The sequence below is a fragment of the Athene noctua genome, chromosome 3 (genome assembly GCF_965140245.1).
Source record: "Athene noctua chromosome 3, bAthNoc1.hap1.1, whole genome shotgun sequence".
Lineage (NCBI taxonomy): Eukaryota > Metazoa > Chordata > Aves > Strigiformes > Strigidae > Athene > Athene noctua.
The window spans coordinates 82,005,099-82,026,920 of NC_134039.1; the positions used below are offsets into that span (position 1 = coordinate 82,005,099).

At 39.4% G+C, this 21,822-nt stretch overlaps 1 protein-coding gene across 7 annotated transcripts in view; it reads right to left on the reverse strand.

The window, feature by feature from the left end:
• CELF2 (CUGBP Elav-like family member 2) overlaps positions 1-21,822 on the reverse strand; it is a 382,663-nt gene that overhangs the window by 133,510 nt on the left and 227,331 nt on the right. For all 7 annotated transcript variants that reach the window (XM_074903509.1, XM_074903506.1, XM_074903508.1 and 4 more), the window contains one exon: positions 392-588. In XM_074903509.1, coding sequence (XP_074759610.1) covers positions 392-588 — 197 coding nt within the window. The remainder of the gene's footprint in view (positions 1-391; positions 589-21,822) is intronic.

Below are 21,822 nucleotides of genomic sequence, written 5' to 3' on the forward strand. Positions count from 1 at the left end.
AAGAGAGGAAACGAAAGGAAGTTAGAAAATTATATTTTTCATGAGCTAATCCCAGGAAAGTGACCGCTCAGGTTTCCATGTTTCTTGGCAATAATAATTTAAACAAGGACGGCAATCTTCTGTTATTTTTTGCACAGTTGGAATGCACGCTTCCAGATAACAGACATTTAAACCGCAATTTAAGAAGAGGAGGAAGACAGTAATCGATAGGTATTCAGGAGTCCTCTCCTCTTAGGACTGCTGCATAGCTCTACACAGTATGCTTCAAAACAGCCCAGACCAAACCTCTCTGGAAATCCTGAAGGCAAGCAAGATCATCAGGAAAAAAAAAAAAAAAAAAAAAAAAATTAAAAAAAAATAATTGAAAGCAAAGAGAGCACAACTACTGTACCTTTACTTTGGGGAGGGTTCTGACTTCTGTCTCGGAGAACATTAATCTGGTAGACAGCTCCATAAGGCTCAAAAAGTTCTTTTAACTCTTTTTCCGACCATGAACGGGGAATCTGTCCAACAAACATCTTAATGGCATCTGGGTCTGGTTGGTCTGAATGATCCAAAGCTCCATTCATCTTGTTAGCTGTGCCGTTACTAGAAAGTGGAAAAGGAGATTAAAAAGAGAAGGCAAGTTAGGAGACTACGCAGTTTTCATGTGCACTAGATGCAGAAGATGATGTCAATTGGCACAAAGCACAAAAAAACCCCCCCAGTATTTAATTAACAGCATAAGTATTATGAACAAAAAACAATGCGATTACATTTTTCATTGAGTCTGGTTTTCTCTGCAGGCTGCTGCTTAATGTCATTATATAAGAAGAGAGCGGCACAACGCAAACCAGGACTTTTGCATTTTAAAGCAGAGGATAGTTGCAAATAAGTGCAGATTTCTCTCCATGGCTGTTGTAAACAGAACTGCAGTGAATTCTCACTAAACTGGCTACTGGCAGAAATAAGGCAGTGCGTGTGTGTGTGTTTTGTAATAAAGTCACATGAAAGGAATATGAAACACTTGGCAATCTGTCAGATGACTAATGCAAGATGCCAGCGATGAATTTGCAGATTGTGTGAAGCATCCATGTGTGCATCAAATTAGTATGATATTGCCTAGAATGGAAAACACTCCAGCTATGTGGCTGGTTGCTGCCGATTAGTTGCCTACGCTCTTTAAAAAGGAAAAGCAGTCTGGAGAGCTCCAGTTTAAAGCACATTGTTTACTGCACCCTGGCATTAAAAAAAGCACAATTCAAAAAGGGAAGGCAGTGGCAAAATTGCCTACTTTGTTGCAAAATCTAAAATGCTGCTTCATAAAGTTTTTCTCCCTGCAAGAGGACATCAAATTTTTTTGAATTTTTCACACCCTGTAAATTGTTACCCTATCTGATCTCCAGATGTACATCTAAGTTCAAAACAACCACACGCTTTTGCAGGGGAAAAGGAGTTCATAACAAAAATTAAGTTGTTCTGTGAGACAAATGACATACTATGGTTTAGGAAGAGTTGCACTCTTATAAGGAAAACAAATAATTTTAAATACTGAAGAAAAGTAAAAATACAAAAAAGCCCCTCATGTCATTATTGATAATTAAGGGCAGTAATTTCAACTAATTACTTGGCTAGAGATTCCATAAGTGAATATAATTTTTGGATGCTTGAGTTTCATGAAAGAACACTAATGAGATGTGACTTTTGGAGCATTCCCCCCATCTTTACACCGGGGAAAGGGGGGAAATGGCCTGTGTTCAGCAGTGTTGAAAGTCGATCATCGCAGAATTCAGGCATTTCAGAGCCACCTGCCACTTTCAAAAAACTTGGCTTTAATTACATTTTCTCTATTTGATGATTGTTCAGGAGAGAATGCCCACAGGAGGACTTGTGACAGCTCAAAATCTGCACAACCAGACGAAAATCATATTTTACATGTGAAAAAAATATTTAAAAATCTAAGAATAGCAAGAAAAAAACCTTGTGTAATTCCCCTGTCTCACAGCTATAACCTGTGCAAAGACAAATTATTTAGTTTCATGTGTTTCATCTCTTTGAAAGCATAATTCACCTGAACACATTAATATGCCCATATTAACTTAGCACTTTTCCTGCTTACAGTAGGAAGGAAAAAGTTATATTAAAGGCACATTTTAAACCAACTAAAAGTTTGATCGTCACTTGTGAAGTGTCTTCAACGTGAATCGGCAGACAACAGGATTTATCACACTCATTTATTAGACAAAATTCTTATTGATTCTAGTAGGAGTCTTGCCTGAGTAAGAGACTGAAAGATTTGGTCCAACCTTTAATATCACATTTCATGTACAAATAAACTCTCTTGTCTTACATATGCTCTTCGTTTTGAAGATGTTCTACAGTTCACAGGCACACCTGAAGAAATCACAGTTTCTCCAGGCATTAGAGACTGCATTTTCCATACATACGTAACACTTAAGCCAAACCAAACCAACCACCCGAAGAACCACACCCCAAAACTCTCCAAGAAACATAAAACCCCTGACTTGCATGACACGCCGTGGGAACAAGTTTAAAGACTTTCATGAAGCAGTCGGCACCTACGTGACACTTATACCTCTAGAAAATCACTCAATTTATTTCTTTCCAATTTCTGTTCCTTTATGTAAAACCCAATCCACTAAGGAAAATGCTCACACATCACTTTGGACCTGCAAACCCAATAAAATGTAGAAACTTAGCTGTGCAACCCCCAGCTTACCCTGGACTCAGTCAACAGTTGACATAGTGCTGAGGGATATGGTGTAGTTGAGAACTGTCAATGGTAGGTTAAGGGTTGGATTAGGTGATCTTCAAGGTCTCTTCCAACCTAGATGATTCTGTGAAATATTTCCTTCATAAATTGAATTAACTTTTTGCTTTATTTATTCTCTATGTTGTTTTCCTTAAAAAATGAATTGAGTTCATTTTTAAATTATGCCCTTCATCTATTCTCTGTTGGATCCCTTCTTTAAGAAATCCACACGCAATTGCTACTGTAGCCCCAAATTACAGCAAAGGTCTTATTTAATAAAGAATAACAAGTTTCTTCCTTTGCTTTTTCCAAACCACCTTTACCACCAAGAGCACCACAATTTCCATTGCTAACAAGCCAACTTTTAGGAAACCACAAGACCAACCACTTCTACCTGTTTTCTCAGGTTAATGACCACATTAGCATCAAGCTCCTGCTTTGAGACAAAGGTTTAAGTACAGGCCAAGATCTCTTCTAATTTCACAAAATGCTTAAGTCCTTTCTTTACTTTGGTGGATTTGAAGCTGATTTACGTTGATCATATTCCTTAAATGCTTTATTGGATAAAGATGGTTAAAAGCTCTGACTCCAGGCGTAGGCTACTGTACACTGTGATGCAAAGCTCCAGGGGACAGGTTTGGTCACTCGCTGCCTGAATTAAATTGGGTAAGTCATTAAAACTTCTCCAGACTAAATTCTGCCATGCGCTGACAGCTCTGCCCATCCACTAACTCCTGCAGGTTTAGGAAAAAAATATTTTTCTACCACAAGTTAGGGGTCTCACTGAGCTGCCAACATTTTGGGGGATTGATAGGCAAGTTCAGTCTGCAGAGAGGGTACTCATTTCTACGAGCACAGCTGGGCTCCTTTCTAAATTGCATTCCTTTGACTTCAGTGAAAACTAAGGCTCTTGAGCACCTCAGAGGAGGGATCCCCCTCTCACTGTCAGGGTTTTGGGGAGCACATGAGCACTGTTGCAGCAATGACACTTGCAGTAGCACCCCCACCCAGCTTCAGCACTAGATGTAGGACTACGGCCAATGCAGACAAACTGAACAAGTGAATAAAACAACAGAAAGATAACACTGGAAAAACCCCACAATTTTATAGATTCTATGGATCTGGTCCCTGCAGTGTACTTGAAGGTTCCACTGAGGAACACAACTACACATCACACCTGTCTGATGGTTCAATTGTCACAGAGCTTGTTGGGTTGACACAAAATCCAACCAAATATTCTTGATCCCTCACAAATAATCTCTGGTAAAGATAAATTCCCTTATCCTTTTCCAACCTTCATCTTCACCCTATGAACATTACTGCTCTGCACTAAGACCTCTTAGTTGCCAACAGCTGCAGGGTTTTTTGTTACTTCTCTTTTCCAACACAATGGCTCTCAGAGGAAGCAGCTCCTTCCTCACCTCATCTTTTCCTTCTGCTGTACCCAAGAAATAACAAGGCAAAACAGAAACCGTGCATGAAACTTTCCGGGAGGAGGCAAAGCAATCCTTGCAAAAGTTTAGGACTATTTCTTGAAAGCATGAGCGTACAGAGATAGTTGTGTCTAGGGGACACTAATGAGAACAGGATCCCTTGACAATTACTGTCAGTATCCAAATGATGACATATGTTAAAAAAAACCCAAAACCCACAAGATTATGTGGCTTGCTGTCTCTACACCACAGCAATCCTTCCCTCCATGGCCAATTTAGCCCATTGGACTCAGGGGTGACCCAGTACATCATCTTCACTGACAAGGTGTCATCTATATCGTAGAGTGCAGCCTGAGGGCAGAGATTAAGCCACTGAGTTGCTGGCTGCTTGTGGTTGCTGCCAGAGCATCCTCTCTCTCAATTTGTGCCAATTTTCCTTCTAATAACCTAACTACCATTCCATCATTTCAGCAAGTTGACAGGGCCACTCTTTGAGGAGCTAGAGATTGTTTTAATATCACTGCTGCTTAAGCAGGAGCACCGTAAAAACCTAGTAGACGCCTTCTCTGTCTCTCTCATTCACATCTGTAATTACAATGAGACTGCTAAGAGAGAACTGACCGCTAAGGAGAGAGAGACAGACTTCAGAAACAAAGTCTGAATCAAAGGGACTCTCTTAAACTCAGCACTGTTAAGAGCTTTGGCATTAATCCACATTCATTTCCATTAATGAACTAGGTGTCAAACCAGGTGCTGAAAAACAGCTGTTAACTGGAACCAAATGGGTTTAGGTGAGACCCGTTTTTCAAATCTGTTTTTAACCCTGCCCAGAACCCTTCTCACCTTTCCATTTTGGCTAATTCATTTCTCAACCCTCACCTATTTTAGTGGTTTTACTGTTTTGCTGGGGGTTTGCCTTTTTCACGTTCTATGGTGTAAGACATCTGTAAGAGAACACTGGACTCCCTCTAAAAGGCAACATAACAAGAACATGGTAATGAATGGGTTCCAAGTGTAAAGACTACTAAATTCGCCCCAGCGCAAAGGCATTTACAGGCATCGGGGTTTGACAGTAATAAATATTTATATCTGAGTTGCGGAGTCACTGCCAGGATGTCACACAAGCTGACAAAAGGGACAACACCCATTTGAAGGACTCCAACTGCTGTCAAGAGAGACAAACAAGCATCACCTTACTGTACTCAAAAGATCATAATTGCTGGTTTACGAGCAAATTTTATCTGGAAGGACCCAAAAGGGCTTTATAAACTCATTGTTTAGAGAGGAATGACTTCATCATAAGGTGACAGACGACAGCTGTTTAATGACATGGAGCATTATCGCACAACAATTTCAGCCAGGAAGGGTAGAACAATACCATACCCAATTGAAAACTACAGGGGGTTGCAATTTATAGACACAGAATGTAATTACCTAAATTGGATTTTGGCCAACAAAATAAGGGCCAAAACCTCTGACAAACAAAAAAAAAAAAGGATCCATTCCATCTTTTTAAGCTGTAAATGACCAGGTCTCTGTGTTTTTGAGGAAAAAAAAAAAGACATCTCCAGAAGCTTTCTGGTGCATCAGCATTTTCACAGCGGTTGCTTAAAAAGCAGCTCAAAGGTAAGATGATGTTTCAAAAATCAGTCACTGCTCCTGCTGTACTGTCTTGTACAGTTTTTGGCAGAACTATTAAATGCTAATAATACTAATAATTATTATTAAGCAACACATATCCATAACAGCAGTTGTTAAATGAACCTGATATGCCCAACGAACAAAGCAGCATACGGCAGGATGTTTGGTCCTACGCATGCAGTAATGCCTACAAAATAATTTTCTCCAGGCTTCCCCGCACTCATTGGCAGGGCTGACAAATGAGTCTTATGACTTGCAAAGCTGCCATTCTGCTACATCTGAAGGCCAACTGCAACTGCAGAAGGGATACTGAAACTCTGAGCTCTCAAAACATTCTCCCTTACTCCATCTTAGAGACCCACAAAGCCTTTAACAAAGAGATGAGCAATTCTTCATCCATCCAGCAGAGAGCAACCGTATTAACTACATGAACACTTCTGATGGCTTTTAAAACCTGACATCCAATGCTCAGGTTTTATTCTTCTCAGTAGTTAATAATACTCAAGTGCTTATGTAAGCACTGAATAGTAAATGCGAATATTTTTCTCTTGTGTTGCCTCCACTTTGGCAGAAATTATCTGTAAAAGCGTAATGTTTCTTAAGACAGTGGGGTCCTTTTTACTGTCCTGATAATTTAAAATTCACAGTTATTTTTCTGGTGAAATCGGTGATTAGCTGTAGTCTTAATGTCTTAAATGATGCAAATTTTAGGTAAGGTAAAGGGAGAGCATCCTGTCACAAAGGAAAAAAAGATTTGAAAATCTGGGGAAAAATAATTTCCTACCTTGAAAAATGTTTTGATGGTGAATAAATTTAGGCTGGGAGAAGGAGCAGCAAAGGAAAGTTGCCTTTCAAGCAGGTAGGTCATACTACATGATACTAAGGGCAATATGAATTGGGAAAAGTACTGAACAAAATACATAGTAGAGAAACATCAGAAGAGAGCTGAGCACACCTGAGATAAAACATTGATTTTTAGAGGAATAGATACAGATTCCTCATTAGTATCACAGGAAGAAATCAAGGATACGAAAGGAAATTGTAATAAGAGCTATGTTAAAATTATCTTTACAGCTCATAGTACACATTGGAGCACAGATTCTCCTTTGTGCTAAGGCTTCTGGATTTCCTAAAATTAGCCCTCAGTTCTGTTCACCAAAGGAAATGAGAGAGGGTCTGTCCCTACCTGGCTGCAAGCTCTAGAGGCTGGTGGCTCTTCAGGTGCTCAGTCTCTGTGTTGCTGCACCACCTCCATTACAAACCAGTTTGACTTAAGGCTGGTGTTTCAACCTAAACCCTGGATACCCCTTGTATACATGTTTAAAACTACCAAATAATGTTATTTTAATGTCCTGCTCTTGGTAATGCTTCCTAGAACTGTAGAGTCAAGCAACAGTTAACTTGGCAAACGCTTTGTTACATCTGCTACATCACACCTTCAAAAACCCCCTGCATTCAAATACATCTTTTAAAAAAGATGTCTAATGTGTCTCAGACTGTCTCAACTCTTACCGCTGGTGTATGGACCCATTTTTATCAAGCAAACTATTTTTTAGAACACGCAGTAGTGCTTAATGATGTGTATACGCTTTATACAGGCACGAGTGAAGCAACTCATACAAGTTAAAATACATGTAAACAAGAGAATGAATGAGCACAGAAGTGAAGGCAAACAGGGTGAGGAAGAGGTTTGTTTTTTTCAAAGGCCTCTATTTTGGAAACCAATTAAATATCATTGCTAATTCATCCAATACTGGAAGCAAACAATCAAACACACCATCTGTACAGGTCTGACCTGGGTAGCATCTTTTTGTTTATGCTGCTAAAATTTAGAATGGTCTATTTTCAGTATCTTTAAGGATTTGCGTACACTGGCCTATAGAGTTTACTAAACTGAAACTAGCAGAAGCTCTACAGCCAGTGACAGATACCTGCCCTTTAATGGCTGAAGAAAGCCAAACCCACCCCTTACTGTCTCAAGTTTGCTTCCCCTCTTGTTCAAGCATGGATTTCTAGGGATACGTGTTAAAAATGACTAAAATAAGTGTCTGGAGATCTAAACTAAAAGGTTATGTATTAACCTCCGCCCTTGTTCTTCCAGGATTTCCTGTAAGTTTTGGGAACTAATTAATTCAAGGCTAGATGAGGTCCATCAAGCAACATAAAGCTCAGCTTAGGCAACAACCTAATAAGCTGGTTTTGCTTTCTGGGAAGAATTTGTTCTGTATATTAAACGCTCAACCAAGATTGGGTCTGTCTTCATCAAGTGTAAGATAGGTGCATTTCTAACTATGCAGCAGGAGAAAACTACCACAAGAGTTAAGATGTGCCCAATAAATACCTACGTCATGAATCTTTAATATCTGTTTTCTCTTAGTCAGTTCCCACGTGGGCATCTGCACATCTGGTTTAGACCTGGTGAGCTTAGTATTAACAAAGGCTTCTAATTTATAATTTTTCTGTCTCTAAACTAATATCCATTATGGCAGGAGGAGTACCCTGGCAGTTCACCACAACTATGATGCTTGTCAGCAACAACTGCAACTTACTGTTCCACTCTTGTTGTGCTCCTCACTAACTTTTTCTTTTGTAATCTTTGGGGCAGAGGCTGTCCTTTTGCATAAATATCTGTGCTATGTCTAAAAGAGACTCAAATTGCAACGGGGTTCTCTCTGTATTACCGAAGCTGGACAATAACCTGAGAGTGCTCATGCACTTGCATAATTATATTATAGTTTTGGAGCACCGATTGATACAATTTTTCACATGAAGTTGAGTCTGAAGTAGCTGACTGCTCAGTATTAATGGTGTGGATTATTAATGCCTTGCTTTACTGATTACACATACTTGCAATGAAGCATATTTCTTTCTGTGTGACAGGAAACATTTATCGGTATTACTTAAAAAAAAAAAAAAGTATTTGATTACACCCAAATGCTTATATATTTGTACCATGTCAACAACTGAATTAGAATAGCACTAGGCTTTTAAAATTCAGGACACGTAGGACCATCTGTTTTCTTGTCAACAATCTCAGTCTCTCTCTCCACGTTCCAAACACTTACTGCTCCAAATTTACAAAGTTGTTCTCAATTCCTTTCTTCCTTTGCCCCCACCAAAAACTTCAAAGGCAGTAATGAAGGCTTCAAAAAAATTTTTTTTACTTGATAATTAATGACATGACTATTTCAGCAAGTTTTATGTCCAGGCTGGCATTTATCTGCAAGTTCTTATGAGGTTTGCAAGGACTTCTCTAGTTTATAGCAAACTGTGTCCTGGAGTTGGGGCTTTGGGGATGGAGGGCATGGGAAAGGTGTCCTCCAAACATTTGTTTTGAAACATAGCCATTTCTCTGTGCTCAAGTCAACCAATTATTGCAAGAAATAATTTACAGTCTAACGTATTTCAAGACTGGCACGTGTGTACACACACGCTTGGACCCGCTCCTGGCTGAGCTCCACAAAGCACAGGGAGTTATTTTCATAGGGCCCAAAAGCTTATGTCCAAAGAGAGGGAGGCCAATGGCTTGTGTCTGACATGGCTGCTTTACCTAAATAACTTTCTTAAAAAGGGAATGAAAGATCACAGCACTACTCGTATGAAGGGCACAGCCAATTTTGGTTAGCCGAGCTTATTTATGTGAAATCCCAAATAGACCATTAAAGCAAGCTATGACATGAAATTTTCTTACTTAAAACAAAATATCCTATCAACTCACCCATGCTCCCCCCTTTTACAAATCTGAATACAAGAAAATATTGTCCAAAGTGTGATGCAATTGTAATTTTAACAAGTTGAGCATCTTTATAGCAAAATCCCCCTCAGCTGATTTTTTTTTAAAACCATTTCTTCATTTTTTTGACACCACATCTGGCATATAGAATACAGATGATCATTTGTTTATATATCTGTCTAAATGCCTTTTCCAAACACAGCCAGATGGAGCCTTTCAAAATCAAATTAATTTCAGATTAATTCACTCTGGACCCACTCCAGTTTCATGACTCTATGCTTTGAGGCACCATCTAAATTGATTTAGAGACACAAACTTAGAGAGCTCAAGTCCTTAGGTATAGAAAAAAAAGATTCTTCTTGCATACTGAAAGAGTCAGCAAATCAAAAGAGTCCATGATTGTAAGTTCTGGCTGCTTAAAAAAAAAACCCAAACCAACCTAAGAATGAATCAGTCTATATAGTGCCAAAATCATACGTAAAAAACTTCATATTTCATCCCAGACACTTTAAAATTTACATCTTCAATGCCTCCCTTGCTGAGTCCAATAAAATTTATTGCTCTAATTAAAAAGCAAAATAAAAAAGTGTTGTTCTAAACCTTGCAATAAGCAGCAGCCATAGAAAGATAGGAGACAGGTAATAAAAATCTCCACTGCAATGGATTTATCTAAGGAACTATAAACAAATGTAGCCTGCAAACACTGTGCGCTTGCATACTGTCAGTCCTCTATGGATGCCTTTATTATCTCACTTGTTTCAATTGCAATTTGGGTTTCCATGGAGATGTAACAGTCAACTCTGGAAAATTATAAGATAAATGTCAGGCAGTGATAACAGTGTTAATGAAGCTTCAGTGACAAGCAGAACTATGCTTCAAATAATAGGCATATTTCTATTAGCATATGTATAACCTGTCCAGAAAAAGAAAGAAAAAAATTCCCAACAGGGAGAGACAATATTAAAAAAAATGAAAACTGTCTATAGAAGATACGAGACACACACCAAAATGTTGCATCCATGTGAAACGATGAATTCCTAACAAACAGAAGAGACGTGGGTTCAAAATTTAATTGCCTGACTCCTTTTGAAATTTTTGCACTCAGCTATCACGCTGAAAAAGCACTTTGCTGACACGCGCAGACACACTTTTGCTTGGTGTGACTCTTGTCTCCTTCCAACGCAAGGCTGGAAGGATCTGCTTCACAAGGCACTTTAAAGCATGCTATTTTGTAATGCGCAAATACAGCTGCAGTGAGCTTTAGAAAGATGCAGACCTCAGTGGAAACACTAATAGCGTATACACAAACACAGCACATGGTACGAGAGCTCTCGGGTATCGTACGTGCTCAGATTAGGGTGGCAGGTCCACCACATCCTGGGATATGATGGGTTTAACATGATACTGCTGGGGTGACAACCATGAGCACTTCAGACTACACCATGGTGTGGTCCTTGACATGCTTCTGCACTAGCCAAGACTGTCAAAACCATGGAGAAGCTGCCAGTCATCTGTGAAGGACTGTAGCCAACTTTTTACTTTCCACACATGGAAAGGTTTTGGTGAACTGGAGGTCAAAAAGCTGATTTCTGCAGCACAGAGGAAAATGCAGACCATCATGCTTTATTTCAATGAATCAAGCATTTAGTTTGGGCAGGGTGGACTTTCACCAGCGGCCAGGGGAAGGGGCAGGAGTTTGGCTATTCCAGTTGAGGTTTCATTTGGGCAATCTATCAGAAGCCAGAAGGAGGAGGGCAGGAATGGGGCAATCCCACCGCAGAGGACTACAGGGCAGGGGGGTAAAATGTGCTGAGATATTCAATGCCTGTGCATTAGGTGGTATTGCCTCTGGCTGGAGATCGAAGAGGTGCTATAGGTTGTTCTCATCTCTTCTCACCCCACTATTTGGCCTTGGGAATTTTAGTCCCTTGCCTGCCTTTGTAAATCTTTCAGGTACAGTCAATCCTCCTGTATAGTGTCTTGGAAAACAGGGTTCTGGTATCACCTGAGCAGGAGAGGCTACAGATAAAATAATGAAACTGAAAATCAGGACCAGGCTCGGTTTAGTGGCAGAGGAGGGCGAAACCTTAAACATACAAGCAAACAAAGAAGGAAATCTTTATCCCTCCCAAGGATTGAGGGCAAAGTATGTGGGCAGGAAAAACTTTGGGAATTGTGGGAAAGATCTCAAATGTTACTTGGATGAATAATCTTATGAAACTGTAGCTTAACTGCACATCTGCATGCACGGCAGGAGACAAGCTGATTTTGCCATTTAAATGGAAAATATAGCAGGGGTGTGGGGTTGAGGGCAGAGCTTTTTTGCTCTTTTTCCCTTCCTCTCCACAGAGCACCTATTTTCTGCCTACCTCTTCTAAATTCTGCCTCTTTAGCAATGGAAAACATGAACGTTGTCTGGGAAATACTTCCTAGTTCTTCAGAAAGGAGTCATCTTTATTCAGCCAGGTTTCTGGCGGCAGAAAATGGAGTTGGAAAAGTGCTCAGTCTTTCTGTAGAGCAGACCTCAGCTCTGGTCAGATTGCTGGACAACAACAAAATCAAGATAGGTCGCTTTTTTCAAGGAGGCATAAAAAAAATCTAAAAGTGTCCTTTCTCTGAATCTTTACTGACTACTGCCCAATATAACATACTAGAAAAATCTAAGTACTCATTAGATTGCTACTAAAATGTCAGGTTGGAAAGTGATTTTCCCCAGTGACTTTCAACATACTTATAACTCACTGTAGTACTTTTGGAGGGAGGGAGAAAACCCCCAAAACGTAATATTACTGGTAGCTGAATCTATGTTATACCACGAGTACTTCTACCAGCCTCATGGAAGACAGAGTAACGGGTTAAATTGAAGCCTGGCTTCAACTCCAGCTGGGCAAGTCTTACACACTACTGCTAGTGTCAAATGGTGGCAGATCCAGGTCCCACCAGATGTACCACTATCAACACATGCAACTGCAATACATAGATGACTGAAGAAAAACTGGCTGTGAAGCCAGACTACTAAGCAATTTTTAATGAAAAAAACCCACTACACGTGCTAGATGGAAAGCACTGCCCGGTATGCATGGCGAAATGGGCCACATTGTCTCCATTCTGCACTTGTTGAAACATCTAAATTCCACCGCAGTGTGTGTTGTAAGCTATTCAAAGAAGGATTCCTTTTCCTTTGTATTTTGGGTTATAAACAGTTTTACATCTGAAGAGAGCAGTTATGTAAAAGACTAAGTGGAACTGGCACACAAATAGTCAACAACAAATTTGAGACTTTGAAGTAAGCTCTCATTATAGTACCATATTTTATTTAGTTTCTGTTTTGTTTTGTGTTTTTTTTGTTTTGTTTTGTTTTGTTTTTTTTTTACCTTATTATTGCAAATAAGTTATTTTGCTCCACTGGTTATGCTGTTGTTTTGAGGCTCACAAGAAAATAAACAACTACAAACAATTAGGAAAGGATCAACTCCCCCTTTAAAGGCACCATTCAAAGAAACAAAAACCTCAGAAAAACTGGTTTAGATTTTCCCAATAAACATACCATAAAAAATCCTAACAAAACCACACCCTAACACACACGCTTCCCAAGTCATATGGCAGTCATTTATGGGGACACTTCTGACTTCAAAGATAGACCTCCATCTTCCAGTTGTGAGTTTCCAGGGCTCTCTGTACAAATGCAGCATTGGGAAAACATCAGAGCACTGCCATTCAGAACTCGTTTGCCAAATCAACAGAAAAATACGTCTTGAAAAGTGACAGAAACCATGGTTTTAGGGTCAAGGTAAATACTTGCAGCAGTAGAAATTTAAAAGAAGGAGGTAACTTCTTAACTGTACATTTTGGACAAAAGCTTGTCCTAATGGGTTATTATTAGCTTTGGAGTTTTTAATCACAAGCAAAAATGAACCCAGGTCTTGGGGACTTGCTGGCATTTTTCCATAAGAAATGGGAAAGAAGGCGATGGGAAAAAAAGGGGATACCATCCACATCCCTTTGACTATTCCACGATGTATAAAGCCTCTTAACTTCAATAGCCTCGTGCAACAGAAAAGATAGTTAACACTTGTTGATGTATTTTTAAGCTCCCTGTAACACGCTCAACCTGCGGAAACTTGGCCAGCTCAGGTTTGGCTGGCTGTCAGCAGCAGTGTGAAATGCAGTGTGATTTATAGAAATCTCTGTCATCACACCACAGGGTTAATTTCTTTCCTTCTTTTTTCTCTTTCCCTCCTCCTCCTGAAAGTGGAAAACTCTTATTTGTGATGACAAGTCTTTGGAAAGCTGGAGGATTAGTAACACCATGTGGTTCCCTAAGATCTCTAGCCCTCTTCCAACTGTTTTTCCATATAACCCCTCTCTGTACGGTCATTGGCACCTTCTCTCAGCAGATGGAAAAGGGAAGAAGCCTGCCCCAGGGCAGGTGGAGGAACCTAGATGCTGCCAATGGGAGAATATAGACTTGGAGCTCAGAGGTCTCCATCGCTTGATAGAGGAAACAGAGGGGAATCCAAGCATCAAATATTTTAATAATATGAACATTTATTTTAATGATTTGAAGGCCGAACCTGCTGGGCTTGTCACTGTAAGTAAGAGATAATGGAGAAAAAACGTGAAGCCTGAATTTTCATTCTGACTGCCACCACTGGAGAACTGTGCTCATTTCAGTTTAGTGCAGGGAAGGATATCTGTACCTCGTGCCCACACAATCACTCACGATAGACAGCGGCCAGCTGGGCAGCAGGTCAGCTGTGAACACCAAATGTGGAGCTTTACTCGAGCAATTTCAAAAAGGGGTATTACTTAGAGATTATTTATGGAATGCCAGTTTTCTTGCTGTGACCATCCTTCGGAGAAGACAAAATCCGATAGAAGAACAAAACAGGGAAGTGTTTCTAATGGTAAGGAGCAGAGGACTATGCAACAAAGTAAGTCGTTTCTCAACCACACTCCTTCATAAGGCTCTTCGCTGTTCTTATCTCCCTCACCTTTGAATAGGCACATTATGTTCCCCTCCCAATGAAGAACTCTGAAACACTCAGAGGAAAGCACTATAAATGTTGAACCATTATGTTATTAGACCAAGAAAAAAACCCGACCCACTTTCATGATATACTTTTTCTCCTGATGCACTTCTAATTTGTCTTTTAAAAGCAGTATTTGAAAATTAATGCAATACAGCAGAAGTAAAGTACTTTCTAAAGCCACTATTACTATTTGCATTGCAGGAGCATCTCTGAGGCCCCAGACAATACTGGCAGCTTTTTAAGCAGCAGACCTAATTTTATTAGTAATCCCAGATGTTTTTTTACTATTTTCATATGTTAGCAAACACAATGCACTCTCGGAGTATTTTAATAGATGGTTAAGAAAAAAAGGGGAGAAGGGGATACAGCAGGTCTGAGTTCACTTAGCCTACAGTCTGGAATTTTTAATCTACTGCTTTCTACCAAGTATCTTCATTAAGGAGCTCAAGATCTTGAATGCTCCTTTGCTAGTCTATGTTTCCATCTTTCCATGATTGGACTGAATGCCAACACCGTTGATTGAAGCAGTTAATGCTTTACTAAGAAGGGTCAGAGAATCTGAGGGTTAACATCAAGAGCTCCCTGGACAGAATGGGAACATATTGCCTGAAGCTTCAAGGTAGAAGGGAATGAAACTCTGATGTGCCAGCTCACATCTCGCATCGCTTTTTCCCAGTCACTTACCCAGTACATCCTTTGCTATCCTTTCTTACCTAATTCGATGATGCAACTCTGCCCAACTCTTGGACAGAATTGCACTAGGCTGAGATGCTAGTTAAAACTACCTTGAAATATTAGCAGCTATATAACATTTGATTTGTAGAAGAAAAATAATTGGGTATGAAAATTAGTATTAGCTTTTACATAAACCAAATTACTATTTAATACATTTTAATTGCCTGGAACATTTTTATGAACAACAGGGATTAACAAATATAATGTATACAATACATTTGTATATGTAACAAAGAGAAAAATCAAGCCTGACAGCGTACTTTTGCTTATTTCAGAACACATACACAGCTCACATGGAAAAGGAAACGGATTACAAGCAGCTTGCCCTCAGCCATATGGAGCTGTAAGAAGCTCAGAGTCAGCACCAGCAGCACACGACGACTGCAGCGTACGCACCCCTGCCAGTTAAATCAAAACTATACATGCTCGAGAAGTCATTTAGTCTAAATCACAGCTTGTGATTGCTCATCTTACATGGTCAGTGGGTCTGTATTTCTTAAAAATTGGTGGACGTAAGATTGAGACTTCAGGAGAACTGTTTTGCTAGCTCTGTTCTACGAGTGCTGCAGAAATGTACACAAAGCTTTACAAATGACCTCATTTTTACCAGGAAAGGACAGCTCAGCTATGTTCTATATTTTTCTGAACTGAAAGGAAGGCCCCACAGCCAAACTGTCATGTCTAATCATTGTGTTGCTTGCGAATGTTTAAAACAAACAACTTTTTTCTTTTTTTTTTTTTTTTTTAAATAAAAAACCCATGGAGCATTTGTAGTGTTTTGAGAAAGCAGGATCTGCATTTTCTATCACGTAAGGAAGACACTAGAATAGCAGTTTTGTCCAGTTTGATGAATGAGCCTTATAAGGATAAATTTTCACCTCATTAATGATCTGAGCTGATTATTCCCTCCCCCCACTTTCCCTTTTAGGTCATGGATCAAATGTGACCCACTTTTCTTGAATGCTTTCCCACCATCTATTTCTCCCATTAGAGTAGAAAGCCAGTTGCTAAGGACACATTACAAAGCAACCATGCAATCACTAAATATCTGCCCCCCAAATACACACACACTTTTCTTCTCTGCCTTTATGATATTTTCCCCCCCTCTCAGCATCTACTCTGAACAAGATCCTGCTTTACATTCAGGAAATCCAACAACAGAAACGCTTATAAGGACAAGCTTACCACGAGAATAGGATTTTCTAATGACTACAGAGACTCCTGGGGCCCTTCATATTTAAAAAAATATAAAGGCAGCAGCCTTGGTTTTTAATTACTCCTAATTCTAAATCTCATGGCCTTAAACACAATAGCTCTTTCAACTCGGAAAAAAAATGACACTAATCAGTAACAGAGTCCCCTGCGCAACCTGCTAGTCCTCTGATGGCATTGCAATGTTTGCAGTGTTATGATATTTCAAGGTTGACCAATGAGTCAGCAAAGCCAAGATGACTTAAAAGCATTAAATCATGCAACTGAAATGGCTTTTTCACATACAGCGCTGGATGGATTGCAATTAGCAAGGGGAATCAGTACAAGGCAAATATTGTAAGAGCAGAGAGAGACAAATAGGGAATTAAAGGAGATGGTGTTCATTTTGGAACAAATGAGCCCCAGATGTTAAGGTATTTGTGGTTTAATACAGGCCCTCTCACCAGTCAGGTAAGGAATGTAATTAAAAAGCATTAAAGCTCAGTTGCTGAGGCTCAACAGAAACGAAATGAAGATTTAATTTACCTGCCCTACTTCCCTCCGAGTAGTCTACTAATATTCCTACTTGGTGCAGAGTCCGGTGAATTGGAAGACTTGTGTCATTCTGCAATTCTTTCTATGGAAAATCCTTCTCCTTGGCATTTGTAAAACAAAAGATGCCGTTCCAAGTGTCTCATTGAAAAATTAAACGTAAGTATGTAACACTCAGCTGCTTGGATTTCCCTGACCATTTCAGCTTTCTGTGTCATATATTACACTTGCTGGTAGTATTGCACAACACCTTGGCATTGTGTTCCATTACCAATACCTCAGTTCCTCTAGCAATTAGAGGTACACCATATGATTATATTTCATGTATATAGATTCACATTTAAATTACAGTTACAGAGTGGACCAGATTGATGATTTGGTTACAACCTGTGTTTCCACCTCATACTACCCACTCTTTCTCCACAGCACATCCACAACATACCTTCTCCTAACTCTTGTACTGATGAGAAATCATATCTGCAATGGGATTTTCCAGTTAGCAGGACGGTGAACCCGTACATCAGATCTGAACTGCACCACTGACACTACAGAAGGATTAGAGTCACCAGCATCCAAACAAAATGAACTGTAAACACAATTACTGTTGAACTATCAACAAGCAAACTAAGCATGGGTTTCTAGCAGTGGCAGTCTAAGTAACAGCCTCCTGGAAAAAAAAAAAAAATCCTGTTGATTGTAGGAGTTCCTGAATTCACACACAAACCTTCCAATTTTGGATTAAAGGAACAATGCCATTAGCTTTCACTGAAAACCAGACTTTTACTCTCAATATAGACTGAGCAGCCCACAAGAAAGAGGATCCTGACATATGGCAAAGACTTCCAGGCACCCTGAACTGAGAGTCCATCCAGCTCCTTAGATGAGCACCAAAAGCATAGATGATGTCCCTAGAGGGAACTCAAGGGAAAAGACATTATTTGTCCCTCTGGAACAGGCAACCAAACCTGTTTTTCTGGTCATGCAAGTAACTTTCTATAAGCTTGACCACATTTTCTTCTTTACACTACCCCATATTCCTCCACTTCCCTTTGTATTCACAGGTTTTTTTCTGCCACTCCTCTTTTCAGTCATCTTGTTATTTACATTTAACTTCTTTCCTCGTCAGGAAACTCACGATTCCACCAAAAATACACAAAATTTATAAAAGCATGGAAGGCAACCATGGTAGCTGGCCCTCATTACTGCTTCATTCCTGGACAGTATCCAAAAGCAGAGCAAGTGACAGCAACTTCAAAGCATCTGAACACAGGGCTCCTAGCATCATGTTTTATCATTTCTGAACTTTGTCTGGTTTCCAAACAGCTCCCTTTCAGTCTAAATAACTATTCCACAAAAATAAATGTGCTGTACACTGTTGATCTCATGTTTCCCTTTACTGTTTTGGTCAAATTGCTTTCAAGCACCTTTGATATTCTCCAGCTACCACTGCCTGTTGCTCCTTTGTTTAACTTCATAACAAGAAACACAGAAGTTAGATGCAGGAAATAGCCATCCTTCAGTCCTTCCAGTAGCCAAGGCAGAGCTGTCCTCTGGGGTGCACTGGTTATGTGCTCACTTGATGAATTTTGAAAGACACTCCACTTCCCTTTCGCCCAGTCCCCAACAGTCTCTGAGTTCCCACCAGAGCTCCTGTGCAAATCAAAGTGAAGACAGCTAGGCAGCAATTTTCCCACTCTGTTATATTCTGGAAAAGAAGTGCCAGGCAGCAGCATTCAACTGCTCCATTTTGATGTTTAGTGACTCGCATCATCATTCCATTGGTATATACAAGCAGTGACTGTTTTCCAAAGGCAGGCGTGGGGAGCCAGGTTACAATGCAGTGAAGAATACTCATTACTGTAAATTAAAATCTTTAAACAAATCACCAACAGTCAAACAATCTCTGCTTCAATTACGTGGTTAGCTAGCACATCAAGTCTTTTCTTGCTTTGGCCAGAAATACTGAAGCCATGATTGATCTAATCTGTAATCATGTTGTTTATTTCAAATTAGAGATAATATAAAAAGCATAACAGTGTGTATGTATATATTCATAGTACCACAGCACACATTCAAAAGGAACTCTATTTTATCTTCGCTGCTTTGCATTTTAGCCTCATTTCTTCCCTTTTACAGTCTACGGTAAATACAATATTTGCTTTTAGAGTTCTGACTCTCCAGGGATTATAAAGCAAAAGTACTTAACACAGAGATTATCTCTCTGGTGTTGCACTGTACAAATGAAAATTGTTACATTAATGGCACTATAGACTCATATTCAAACACCATTAAGTACCTCTCCAGAAAACCGAAGGCAAGGGAGTGATGAACTCCAGCATAGTTCTGCTTGGACTTGAAAGTACATTTGTGTTTCTCCCTCTGTCCCCATGCAAAGGATTCTCTGGAAAGGAATTTCCAGCCTTTCTTTTTCTTTCATTAACACCTTACAGCTTGTGTTAAGAGCAGCAAGAAATATTAAGGAAGCACAAACACATACACCAGTCAGTTCTCTGAGCTTGCAAGGTCTACACAAATGGTACAAAACCTTCCACTGAAATGCTGTCCAAGTACGGATTTACATCATCAGCTCAAATCAGGACTCAATTTCACACCTACAAACCCTAATCCTGGATGTCTCTGCTTGGTTTAAAAGCATGCAACAAACTGATTTAAAACAGACCAAGACTCACGACTTTGTTCTGTTACACATTCCTCTTCCTTCATGGGTTTAGAACTTATTTTTAGCTGCTTTAAATCAGTATAGGTCAGATGTATATCTGCTAATGAGTATTGGTAATTAAGGTTTCAAACCACACAGCAGCAATCCAACACTTTCATGTTGCTGATATCTCTCTAAATTTGTGTATGTTTCCAGAGGAATTTCTGAGAGTCTTATTTGATTTAATTCCATTAAGTTCTTCAAGGCTAAAGTTACTGGCGAGAGCTCAGAATGTGACTAAGCACAGATTTTTCATGTCAGATTTTTGTCCATTTTATACTTTGAAAACCTTGGCAATCATACTGTATATTAGACTTTCAGTTAGCACAAAAATTTAGAAATGTATATCCTGAGACTTTCAGGATTTTGTATTTTGACATACCTTAAAAAAATAAAGAATGTAAAATATTAATATTAATGATAATTATTATTTTATTAAGTATTTGAGTGTTTAATAATATTACGGCAAGATTATTTACCTGTGCTGAAGATTGATTAGAAGGTTTGGCAAAACTTACTATAAAAGCTGTAATCATAGCTCAGTTACTTCTGGGAAACATTTTGGAAAAACAGCGTATCTCCCTTTTCCCTCCTATAAATTGGAGATATCTGTCGAGATTTGTTAAGTGCTTTAAAAGAGAATGTAAGAAAACTTGGACTTTTACAGGTACAGAAAATGCAAAAGAATGTAGGAAGAAATGCACTCTTTTCCCATAGATTTCAATTTAAGTCATTCATAGGAATCAGACAGGCCTCCATGAGTAGGTCTGTTCAAAGAGAATTTCATTTGTATGTGTCTGCTCTCTCCTGCACAGTGTAGAAAATAAAGAAGAAAGAAAAGAAAGCCTCAACGTGATCCTGAAATTAATTTTCATGATAAGAGCTATTGAGTCCATCTACTAAGGTACTTATAATTACATTACACTGTTACTTGGAAGAATAATGGCCAGCTATATTCTAAGAAAATATTAACCCCCATCAGTCCAATCACAAATCACTACGTTTAATGTATTCTTCCCTTTATTAACACGCACAAGGTGCCCATTAGAGGCACCTTCACTGCTATCCTAAATCACTTCTAATTATCAGACTAGCAAAAACATGACGGAAATGTTATTTCACGTCTTCGAATGAAAGGCTCTTTACTGTCCAAAAGACACGTCAGCGCTGGATGATTTAGTCCATGATTTTGTTTACTGCCTTCAACTTTCATTAGTGTTTAAAGCGCTAAGATTGTTTCCCTGACTGCTGAGATTTCCTAGGAGAGAACCACACGGTCACTGAACTCTCCTCTCCCTGCGACGGGCCAGAGAAGCAAAAAGGTCCCGGGGTGAGAGGCCGGGTTCACTCCCCCATGCCTTTGCTGCTCCAGGCTGTGTTTTCACAGCGCTGGCTTTCTAGGGAAGGGCGAAAGAAAGGGACAGGAGCTGTGCCTGGTTCCCCACACAGAGTTTGCAGAGCCTGTCACCTCTTAGTCCTGTCTTGCCATCTTGCCCATCTCCTGAGTTAGGTTTGGTTCAGACACAAGCCTTTCCATTCGTCCCATATTCCTGCCATCTCACGCCAAATAGGCAGTGAATTTAAATACAGTAAGTGCCTGAGCTGGTTATTTCACTCCTGGTAAGCCATTTCATTGAGATTTTTGTGTTCTAAAAAATGACCGAAAACAACGCTTGAAAAATTTTTAGTAAAACATATATACCTCCCCGATTTTAGCTGTACGCTTTTGATTAAGCTTTCAAAAAATACTAGAGGCATCTCACAGAAGTAAAACATTCTATCTGAAGGAAACAACTATTTCCTAAAACATCAGTTACTGCAAGGCTTATACATGTTTAATCCCATTCAGATACATATTAATATAATCTCAAACTAAAACAAAGAAGCAAAGTATGACAGCAACATATTACTAAGAAGAGGGAATTTATATAATTAATCTGGTGTTTCAATCTTAGAATTTTTGTGTGCAAAGACATGACAAGCCTCTGAGCATCCTGAACTCATCAGACCTGCTTCGAGTTAGTGGTTGGAGC